A 12,086-nucleotide genomic window follows, 5' to 3' on the forward strand; every position below is an offset into this window, starting at 1 on the left:
CTCCGCCAAACACCACATTTGGCTCCGGAGTGACACAAGAGCGATTTAAAGGAAGGTTATCTGGCAAACAGAACTCACCTCGCGCCTCATGCCCAGGCAGCTGAAGGACGCGTTGCTTTTCCTGCTTTATCCGGGTGAAGCAGCCCCAAAGGCTGACCTTCTAGAAAACTAACCAACAACCACTTAACAGCAGAGTGGGCACACGTGGGGGATTCTGCGGACTCTCGGCAGGCACTTGATTGAAGTTTTTTAAAGCGCCCGCATATGCGCCCCGAGAGAACCCAAGGAAGCACAACTGGCCTGTCCCGCTCAAGTGTCCGTCAGGCTGGGCGGGAGGCGTGACCTGGTTCCCTCGCCCGTCGCCCCTTACCTGTTGGGACGCCGCGAGCCGCTCCACGGCGTCGACGCTGAACACAAGGCAGGCGGGGCTGGGGGTCTCCAGAAACTCCCCCAGGACCTGCCGCTTGTCCTCGCTCTCCAAATGCTGGCTCCATTTCTCCTCCGGGAGCCCCAGCATCTGCTCCAGACGGCCGCCGACGAAGCGCACCCGCGCGTCCTGGGCGAAACTCCGCGCTCTCCTGGCCGCCGCCACCTCCTCGTCTTCGTCCTCCTCTTCATACTCCACCAGGCCCACCGCCTCCGGGCCGGCGCCCGGGGTTGGGCGAAGGGTCGGGACTTCCCGGAAGCCTCCCGCCTCCCGGGCTGCCACCTGGGCTGCCATCCAGCACGTCTGAGGGGACGCGGGGCTGGCCGGCTCCACGCGCGCGCCCCTGCCCAGCCCCGGGTAGGCGAGGCCACCTCCACACTCGCGCTCCGAGAGGCGCCCACCTCCTCCAGCGATCACCGGGAGCGCGGCCGCTAGTCCCACACCTGCTCCCACTTGGCAGCCGACGTCTGCGCGCACTGCGAGCGCAACGCGCCAGGGCTCTGGCGAGCCTTGAGCCGCCGCGTCCCGTTTCCAGGGGAACGACGTCCCCGCCCCGGCCCTCTGTGGGCGGAGTGAGAGCCGAGTGGAGCAGCTTTCTGGAGGGGAGGAGCGTGCCCTCGACCGGCGTGAGCCACTCGGTGGCCTCCTCCGCTGCCCTCTGACGCCCTGGCACACGGGACATCTTGGGGCTCCCGGGAGGGGAGAATGGCAACCCAGTATTGATTAACTGCTGTCTTTTGAGCAGTGCTGGGTTGTGCTGAGCTCCGTGCTAAGTCCATCCCCTCGATTATTTTAATACCTAGAAAGGCAGGGCTTCGACTGGTCAGCTTATTTAATGAGCAAAGAAACTAAGTCACAAAGTGACTAAGCAACAAGGAGATGGTGGAACCGGGATTCAGGACTCGCGCCGAGGGCTTTTAATTTACCTTGCCCATAGCTGTTAGAATGTTTCCAGAAAAGAGCCAACACTGCAATTCAGCTTTCCTAGTTGTGGCAATCCAAGATCTAGGTATTCAAAATCCTGATTCTGAACCTCACCTGCCAGTTACTGGGATGTTAATACACCTAATGAAAGAATGCATGACGTCTCTGTAAACAGCAAAGTGCTCTGAAAATATATAATTATTCAATCCAAGAGTAAAAGCTCAAGGCGGAAAAGTTCCAGATTAGTAACAGTCTCCGTGATGTTGAAATGGATTTCAGTATGGTCTATTAATGACATTTGTTGAGACTGAAGTAGCCAGAATTTTGAGGGGCAGTCCTCAAACTAAAGTTTTTTTAGTCCTTTCCATTTGTTCATTTCAAAGTAAAAACTTCAAACCCCTTGTTTCCCATAGGAACTATGAAGGAGTGTTGCCCTCAATAATCCATTATAACAACTGATTATCGATAAATACGTTGTATCCAGCAAGATTTGGTGCCTTAACAGTTTTTCTTTTTAGGATGTCAATTGTGTCTGATAACCACCTATAAGATTTTCTAGTTATATCATCAGACGCGTGAATGAACACAGGCTCCTGGAAAGCCTTTATAATGAACACAAGCTCCTGGAAGGCTGTTTTGCATGGTCCAAAGCAATCCTTCGGGCACCCAGTGGCTACTAAGCAAGCCTGGAAATCACTTGTGAACACCTTACAATGCTTCTTAGTCTCTCCTCTCACGCCTATATTCTACCTTTGCATCTCCTACCCCAGAGACACAGGAATTCTGTAAATAAGAGTTGAACTAAATTGAAGTGAAAAACCACTTTAAAATTCAGCAGAAAAATTTAAATCATAGTGTTACTATTTAAGTACAATTTTCAAAAAGTCACATAGTAACTCAAAATATAGAATGAAGACATGTCAAAGATGTCTTCAACTCATTAATGAGGATATCAACAAAATGGTGAAGTTGGTTCCAGGAGAATCAGAGAAAGAGATTCAGAGGCAGTGGAGAAAGACTATTGAAATAAGGTCGCTAGGTTAGATACAATACTCCTTAGTGTCCTATAGGACAATATAATCTTGACTTCTGTTTTGGGCTTTTTTAAAAAATTGTGTATTTCAGAAGTAATTCATATCTGTAATGAAAATCTGCAGTTAACTGCAATTAACAGAAAACCCAAGTAATAGTGGCCTACAATAAGAACATTTATAATCTCACCCAAGAAGTCTGGTTGTAGAAGAGCCAGGGGTTGGTTAACAAAAGGACTCTGGGATGAGACTGTTGTTCATCTCCCTTTTCTGTGGTCTCCAACCGGTCAGTTATTCTCCTATCATGGATGCTAAGTGGCAATCATGTTTTCTAGCATTCCTTGCAGGTGACAAAGTCCAGAAGCAAGAAAACAGCATCTTCATTTTTGTGTAAAGAAAACTTTCTGAAGCCCTCCAGAAGATGTTCCTTTTCATCTGATTGGCCAGTATTCCATCTCATGTCCATATCTAAACTTGGGTTTGTCAAGGGAAATGAGATCAAGATCCAACTCCAGCTTCCTTTTAAGGATATGCCCAGTAGGAGGAGCCTGAGCAAAATGTGGGTTCTGCTAGTGAAGAAAAAGGGTAAAAACTGTCCATTTGGTAGTCAACCAAGAAAGGTATGGATTGTTTTTTTTCTCAGATTCCCCATAAACGTATAACATCATGGGAAGTATCTCTTTACACTAACACACTTTCCAAAGAATTATGAAGACTTTATTACTTTTTTTCCCCCCTAAGTGTGGCTAAACATTAAAAGAACTTTATTCTTGGAGAAGCCTGGATTAAGGTCAACTTGAGATTTTGGAAGGAGAAAAAGGAAAACAGGGTAAAACTGAGAAAACTATGTGATTTGAGGAATTTTACTGTCTGGATTTCCAGAGATATCAAGACAGAAACAAGTGGGTAAAGGACAAATATAATGAGGTGCCGCTGTTGAGGCCATCAGATATGTGCCATGGTCAAGAGTGGGGGCAGAGAAGGGTTGTATACCAAGTGAAGGGACATGGAAATCAAAGGCAGGAATGTCAACTCATAAGGTCAAGGCCATTCAAAGCAGATACACAACAATAGTTAAGCTACAGTTTCTTACCACTGCTGGTTTTGATTAAAAAACAAAACAAAACAAACAAAAAACAATAATAACAAAAAACAACCTAAAGCATCTTTGCAGAGTCTAAGCATGAATTTAGGAGATAGAGGGGGAAATGTAATAGAAAACCAACAGATTTGCAGGAAAGAATAATTTTGTAACATTTAGAGAGACAATTCTGAGGTGTACTTGTAATGACTGACAGAAGCAAGCAAGCAACAAGGATCACAGGACTCTGGAGAGGAAATCCTCACCAGTCTACAGTGTAATCTCTTCCTGTACCTGTATGACGTACTCTACCTTGCATTATAGCTATTTGTGCGGCTTTCTTATTTTTCCTTATTAGCAACAAAGCCCTTTGAAGGCAGGTGCTGTCAGGGACTGTGCCATTTATTTATTTTACCCCCTGCAGTATCTAACACAGACCCTCCAGCAATACTACCGTTCGAATATTTGTTGAATTGAAATAAGCACTTCAAAATAAAATGCCAACAAGGGAAGGACTTCTGTAACCCAAAAAATTTTAGTCAAGGAAAGGGTTAGAGCCTCTGAAGGGAGAAGAGAAAAATAAATGTGTAAAAAGAGATGAATTAATTTAATTAATTAAGAGAACAGATAAGAAGTTTTATTTCTGGAGCACTAGTTCCAGAGAAGGAAGAGGATTTAGAGATTAAATAAATTCTACAAAAGAATATGTGAGTTAAGTTGTAGGGAGTACAAACACAATTATTTCTGAATACCTCCTACATCGTATCAAACACATTATTATTTCTATTCCTGCTTGTTAAACCTTCCTTTGAAATCAGAAATGAGGAGAAAGCTTAGAGAAAGTGCTCAGAGTTGGGCACAGGTAGAAATTAAATGAGTATTCGTGATCCCTCCCCCCCGTGGAGGCAGCGCACACATTTGTCTAGTGCTCAACAGTTTACAAAGCCCTTTCATAGGTGCTACTTAGTTAGTGGAGGGAGATTTGAGGAGGAGAGCAGTGTGTTTATATCAGGTAAATCTGCCCTTCTCTTTTCTATTTACATTGCTGATGTACCCATTGTAAAGCTGCTAAGCTTTCTTCCTAAACCAGTAAGCATTGTTTGCATTCTTGCTTTTCTCCCTATATATTTATGTTCCTAATATGAATCCCTAATATAAATATATATTTATATTCCTAATATGAATTGTTCCAGGATATAGAATATCACATATAATTTGTAATATCCCCAAATCTCCAAGGATTAGAATACCCTAATTGAATGCCCGAATTCTACCAGCACCAAGAAGTCCCCAAAGCTTTCCCAGCAATTCCAGCTCCTTACAGAGAGGGCATTCTCTGTGACACACAACAAGGTTACTTGGGCTGGGAAAGGTTAGAATTAATGAAACATCCTTTCAGTGCGCACTAACAGTTCTTTTCCTGTGGCCATCCAAACCCATAACTCCCCATGTAAACAGACAATGCAAATAAAGTAATCTCCTGTGAATCTCAGTAGTTTGATCCTGAAATGGTCAACAAAACTACAGTTGGCAAGCTCAGGGAGTTGGGGAAGAGAGTTAATTGATGGAAGCAGAAAGGAAATAAACATATCTTGAAGTGTAGTTCATTGATTCTGTGATGCACCTTTTTTCACATTTTAACATCTCTGCAATTGGGGTCTGTCTTACTTTTGTGGTCTGCCAAGAGGCATGTCTGTGGTCGTTATTACTGCCCATACATCTGCAACAAGACTTGCAAAATGGAACATTATCAGCACAGAAGAAATTCCTGGAGGTAACAGTGGAGCATTCTTTTAAGAAATGCTACATCATTAATACTCTTCATGGCACACTTTGGAGTATAAACCTACCTGTCCACTGTTCACATTCAGCTAGGATGCCAGTATAGCCACACCGGTTATTAAAATGCTGAGATAACGCCATACTGGAAACTAAATAGCCACTCTGGTTCCCAATCCCCCTACTACCACCCCATGACCTCCCCAAGATCTAGCAACTGAAAGAGTAATGCCAGGGGGGTGGGGGTGGAGGGATGGATGGGGGTGTGGAGTATAGGATGGAGAAACAGGGAGGGGCTCTGGGACCTCCCTCCAATCAATCCCTTCTGATTGATGGGTGCTGTGCTGTGTCTGTTATTAAAATTTTTGACTGCTATCTCTATCTATAATAATCAGGAACAATAATTATTGTTATATTCTTTTGTTTACAGGGAATGAACTGAACTTGGAACAGGGTAACTCTTACTCTGATAGCTAAATATGTCTAAATTTTGATTGGGTGCTGTAGATGCTTGAGAACAAAGCAATGTCCTCTGGATTCACAAGCTTGATGTATTTTAGGCCAAGTTATAGCTCACCTACAAAAAATAAAATAAAACAGAGTTATTTTTTTTAGAGATCATAATTACTTTGAGAGTATTCTGAACAATGCCAGAGTTAAAAGACATATTTAGTAAGAGGCATAAATACTTAAATCATAAATCTGATCAATATTTCTATTAGAACAAAATGTATAAACTGAAGACAAATATTTTATTTGAATATATTCTCTGGTGATTATTACCTCTTTTCTCATCGCATTAATTCTTTAAAGAATTTGTTAAGGTCATGGATTTGAATAAGGATACTATTTAAAAGAAAATCAATATTTTAAAAACATTTTGTAAACAAGGTAACACTTTTCCTAAAAATACAGAACAATAAATCTTAGATCTACAAAATGGTCAGTAAAATTCTTTAGGAAGGGTCACCCTTTTATCTTTTCCTATTTTATGTCAAAGTCTGGATTTACAATTGGACATAAGAATAAAAGTACTCCTAGTTACTTATGGAATTGGTGGACATACTTACTAGACTGTTTTTTTTCCCTTCTTTTGTTTTATTAGTTTGTTTGATGTAATTTTTTGAAGCATAATTGACCTACAACACTATGTTAGTTCTGTGTGCCCAAGATACTGATTCAATATTTCTATATGTTAAAAAATGATCACTGCGGGCTTCCCTGGTGGCGCAGTGGTTGAGAGTCCACCTGCCGATGCAGGGGACGCGGGTTCGTGCCCCGGTCCGGGAAGATCCCACATGCCGCGGAGCGGCTGGAGGCGTGAGCCATGGCCCCTGAGCCTGCGCGTCCGGAGCCTGTGCTCCGCAACGGGAGAAGCCGCGGCGGTGAGAGGCCCGCGTACCGCAAAAAAAGAAAAAAAAAATGATCACTGCTTACAGACTTTTAATACAAATTGACATCCCCTGGATTTTGAAAAACAAAACAAACAAGAAAATAAATGAAGAACTGAGGTTCTTTTCATAGGACCCATAACCCTGTTCTAGTCATGATTTATTCCATAAAAATGAGAATTAAAGGTTATATATCATCATTAGAATACGGTATAATTTTCTAACAATACTACCTTTCTGTCCATATAATTATAGAAAATGAGAGGAAGCGACTATAATACAAAACCATAGTAACTTATAATTTAATTCTGACTTACAAACAGCAATTAGAAATGTATATGATGCTTCACCACACATGCACACACACACACATATTTCACATACATATATATATTTGACAAAGAATAAGCTAACATAAAAGCTTCAAAGACATAACACAGTTAAAGTCGTAACCATTTACAACATTGCTGAATTGAGTTGGAATCTTTTTTCAGTTAGCTTGCCCTTTGCCTTTGTACTATTTTCCTCAACAGTGGTTTTCCAAACATGTTAGGGTGACCAAACATTTCAAAACCATGATGCCCTTTAGAACCATGAATTACTGATGTATTTAATTCCAACATAAAATTATACAAGCTAGGAACAATTTTACCAGCAGAAAATATAACCTTATTATGGCTTCCACATCTCAAAAATAATACTGCTCTCAGTAAAATATTTATTAAACCACATTTCATAGCAAGATAATAAATAACACAATTTGAGTCAAGCCAACCATCTAGAAAGGTATGCTTCAAAGACGAATGAGTGTGGGAGACAACTGCTCAAGTTTAACTTCCTCCTCTTCCCTGTAATTTGCTTTTGTCTGATCTTAGCTCCCAGGGTCTGACTTCTTGGCTCTCTGATTCTGACTCGAGACTTGTTCATCTTAACCTGTGGCCCGACATGATCTGAGCCTTGGCTGCTCCCTGCGGATGCGGGCTTACTGCACTCCCATCTCTGCAAGTGCTGGCCAGCCCATCCTAGGAGTCGGGGAAGGGGATCTCGAGGTGCTCTAGAAATCTAGCCAAGGGAGAGATGGAAGGAGGCAGGATTAATACAGAAAAGAGGAAGAGCATCCCTTACGCCTGAACCTGGTGGCACACAATATGTGCTAAATGGACTGGCTGATTGGAAAAAGCATCTCTACAGGTTAGCTTGGGAATGAAAGAGGCAAGTCAGAGTTAAGAACAGGATGTGAAGCCCAGTTAAGGTAGTGACATGGAAGAGGTGCTGGAAGTGGAGGGCAGCAGCTAGCGGAGGTGCCTCTGAGCCTGGCAGGGCACGAAGCCAGTCTGGACAATTTATTTGTTTATATCTTATCTTATTCCGCAAAGAATCTGAAAAGCTAAGTGAAGATAGCTTAGAGCTCATAAATGCAGAGGATCCTATTCTTTTCCGAACCAAGTCTGAGAGGAAGTTGTCTAGGATAAGAAAAGGTTTGGACACCAAAATGCACATTGTTTTTTTTTTCATGGTTGCAATTTAACAGGGAACTGAAAACATAGGAGTACTTTTGCCCTGTAAGCTCAGGTTCATTTTATTTAAGTGTATCTCTAAACACAGGGGATGATTTTAGATACAGAAAGTTTTCCACACGTTAACAACAAAATAAAAGTTTTTGAACAGCAGATGGGCGATGTTTCTGTTTTTCACCATTTGGTTTGCTTCTTAGTTCACTCGTTTTGTTGTCTGCTATCACTTAGGTAGGCAAGTAGTTGAAATTAACATTTTAAAATTAGAAAATAACTGGGCTTCTCTGGTGGCGCAGTGGTTAAGAATCCACCTGCCAATGCAGGGCACACGGGTTCGAGCCCTGGTCCGGGAAGATCCCACATGCCGCAGAGCAACTTAAGCCTGTGCGCCACAACTACTGAGCCTGCGCTCTAGAGCCCAGGAGCCACAACTACTAAAGCCCGCGTGCCACAACTACTGAAGCCTGCGTGCCTAGAGCCTGTGCTCTGCAACAGGGGAAGCCACCGCAATGAGAAGCCTGCACACCACAACGAAGAGTAACCCCTGCTCGCCACAACTAGAGAAAGCCCACACACAGCAACGAAGACCCAACACAGCCAAAGATAAATAAATAAAATTAATTTTAAAAAATTAGAAAGTAACTAAGATTTGAAACTTTAATTTTGCTTAGCATTGGGAAAAGATGACCATCATATAAATCTGAGACAGAAACTAGCTCATAGGTAGTTTGAGAAAAAAGGTACAGTTGAATCAAGAAATTCTCACTGAAATTTCTCTTTTTTAAAATGGGATATTGAGCATTGACTTTTCAACATATTAGTACCCAAAGCATTTCAAGATTGGTCCAACTGGGGACTATTCCATCCTCCCTGCCCCCTTTTGGGTTGAGTTATGATAACAATAACTTCTATCTATTAAATACTATTGTGTCAGAGGCTTGAGAATTACCTTATTTGATCCTCTTAAGACACCTACAAGGTATCATTCCCATTTTGGAAATGAGAAAAAGAGGATGCAGAAGTGGTAGTTAGATAATTTGCCCAAGGCTGTGTAGGAAGTGGCAGAACCAGGAATCAAGCCCACACTCCTCAGCCTCCCAGTTGGTGATCTCTGTGTCACACGGCTTTGCTTTTACCAGGGTGCTCAACCCTCTGCGTTATGAGCAGGCCTTTATCTCCATGGCAAGGATGCACCGCCACCTCTTACCTCTCTCCTGCTCTCCTCGTTTTTGGCCCCTCTAGACTAATGCGCGTTAGCTGTGGTCCAGTCAGGCGTAGGGCTCATCCCTTTTGCTGATTCCTCTTCCCCCAGCTTCCTCTCAGATACTGATCGGCAAGGTTTGCTTCCTCACTTCCAGTTTTACTCAAACATCAGTTCAGGGAGGCTTCCTGACCCCCCTAATTACAATCGCAGCCCCAGCACTCTTCACGTTTAGCCTACTTGTCCCCGTTGCCCTTACCACTTTCAAATCTATGTGTGAACTCTGTGAGGGCAGGGGGTAGGGTTTTTTGTCTTCTTCTTGGTCTGACACATGGATTAGTGCCTGGTACCAAATAGACCCTCAGTATTTGTCCAATGAGTGGAGACTCAAAATACAAGCCTATTAGTCATCGCTATCATTAAGTCCTGAAGCAAATTAATTTCCAGAAGTAGAAGGGCTAGATAAAAATGTAGTTTTATGGAAACTACTAGTACAAATCTTTTATACAGAATTTTAGGGTATGTGTGTATTTTTAGGCCTATCTGTATTTCTTACAGTCTTTCTTTCAGCAGCTTTAAAAACAAAATAGTTTTATGCTGAAGTTTGAACTTCCTAATCCAATCCTAATGTTATAGTGATATATAGCTAAAATGTTACACATAGCATATATTTTATCTATATACATGTACTTAATTTTATTAAAATACATATAGGAAACACAAAACCCTGTGGATTACGTTTCCACTGAACAAAAATTTTAAACAGTGCCACAATTATGCAAAGGGATTACTGTTAACTGGAAACACACCTACTGTTTCCTTGAAAAAAATTTTACTGTGGTAAAAATATTGTTTTTATGGAACATTTCAAATATCATAAGCTCATGTGAAAATTCCGCTTGACTATCACCCAATTTTCCTGGTTGACTTCGTAAGAGAATGTACAATGTACTTAAGGCTTGAGTATCTGTACTTAACTGTGGGCAGCATAGTGATGCATGATTTATCAGGAAAATACCTTTTCTATTTAAAGAGAATAGATCTTATGTCAGTACAGTCTAATACAAAATATGTAATTTGCTAACTCATTTGCTAAATCAAATCCTTATTGTAAAGAGCTGTTATATATATGTATATGCATACATAACTTGCTTTTCTCGGCTAAAGTACTATAAATAGCATACTGATTTCTTTCTTTTTATACATGAAAACTTGATTATTAAAATTCTGTAATCTAGAAACCCTATTAATTGGAACATTTTCCTCCAGGAGAAATTGTCCTAGCAGTTGCCAAGCTATTTACCTTAAGACAAAAACGAAGGTTTGTACCATCTTCCTTCCTCCCTTGCTCTGTATTTCTTTCTTACTATTTGCACTTGAAATCACTCTCAGGTACCCAAAAATAAATTATTTCATTTCCACCTGCTACAAAGAAGAACACAGCCTAAGACGTACACTAATCAGCAACTCTTAGGAGAAGGGAATACATGCCTTAAAAATCCTGCTACAAAATTACAAGTTGGTTGTGTGTGAATCAAACATTATTGCTTGGGCAGTAAATACAGTAATATGTAATTCACTTGTACTGAAGAATAAAGTATTTATTTCTTGTACATACCTGAAGTCTGCACTCTTTAAGCATCTGAAATTTTAAATAAAAATAAACAAGCTATGCCATCTTTTTTTCTTGATATCTTGACTTTATCATGAACAGCATCGTGAACTATACCTTATTATATGTACTGTTGTGCTGAGCACTGCTTCAGCTTTCCTAACTTATTACACCAGTGTTTTTATGTCAACAATCTATGATATTCTGACATAAACTGCAGCAAGGTCTTTTTTGACCCACCTCCTAGAGTAATGAAAATAAAAACAAAAATAAACGAGTGGAACCTAATGAAGCTTAAAAGCTTTTGCACAGCAAAGGAAACCGTAAACAAGATGAAAAGACAACCCTCAGAATGGGAGAAAATATTTGCAAATGAAGCAACTGACAAAGGATTAATCTCCAAAATATACAAACAGCTCATGTAGCTCAGTATCAAAAAAACAAACAACCCAATCAAAAAATGGGCAGAAGACCTAAATAGACATTTCTCCAAAGAAGACATATAGTTGGCCAACAAACAAGTGAAAAGATGCTCACCATCACTATTTCTAATAATGCAAATCAAAACTATAATGAGGTATCACCTCACACTAGTCAGAATGGTAATCTTCAAAAAATCTACAAACAATAAATGCTGGAGAGGGTGTGGAGAAAAGGGAACCCTCTTACACTGTTTGTGGGAATGTAAATTCATACAGCCACTATGCAGAACAGTATAGAGGTTCATTAAAAAACTAAAAATAGTACTACCATATGACCCAGCAATCCCACTACTTGTTATATACCCAGAGAAAACCATAATTCAAAAAGATACATGCACCCACAATGTTCACTGCAGCACTATTTACAGTAACCAGGACATGGAAGCAACCTAAATGTCCATCAACAGAGGAATGGATAAAGAAGATGTGGTACATACATACAATGGAATATTACTCAGCCATAAAAGGAACGAAATTGTGTCATTTGCAGAGATGTTGATGGACCTAGACTGTCATACAGAGTGAAGTCAGAAAGAGAAAAACAAATCTCGTATATTAACACATATATGTGGACTCCGGAAAAATGGTAAAGATCATCTTATTTGCAAAGCATTAACAGAGACACAGATGTAGAGAACAAACAT

General features: G+C 41.0%; 1 protein-coding gene across 1 annotated transcript in view; it reads right to left on the reverse strand.

Annotated features, from left to right (window-relative positions):
• The window catches only part of DNAH11 (dynein axonemal heavy chain 11), a 315,311-nt gene extending 314,590 nt beyond the window's left edge, over positions 1–721 (reverse strand). The window contains 1 exon segment of the mRNA XM_029233957.1: positions 371–721. Within this exon segment, the coding sequence (XP_029089790.1) occupies positions 371–721 (351 nt within the window).
• Between the last annotated feature and the right edge of the window lie 11,365 nt (positions 722–12,086).

This window comes from Monodon monoceros, unplaced genomic scaffold (genome assembly GCF_005190385.1).
Source record: "Monodon monoceros isolate NGI ecotype Baffin Bay Population unplaced genomic scaffold, NGI_Narwhal_1 Super_Scaffold_2, whole genome shotgun sequence".
NCBI lineage: Eukaryota > Metazoa > Chordata > Mammalia > Artiodactyla > Monodontidae > Monodon > Monodon monoceros.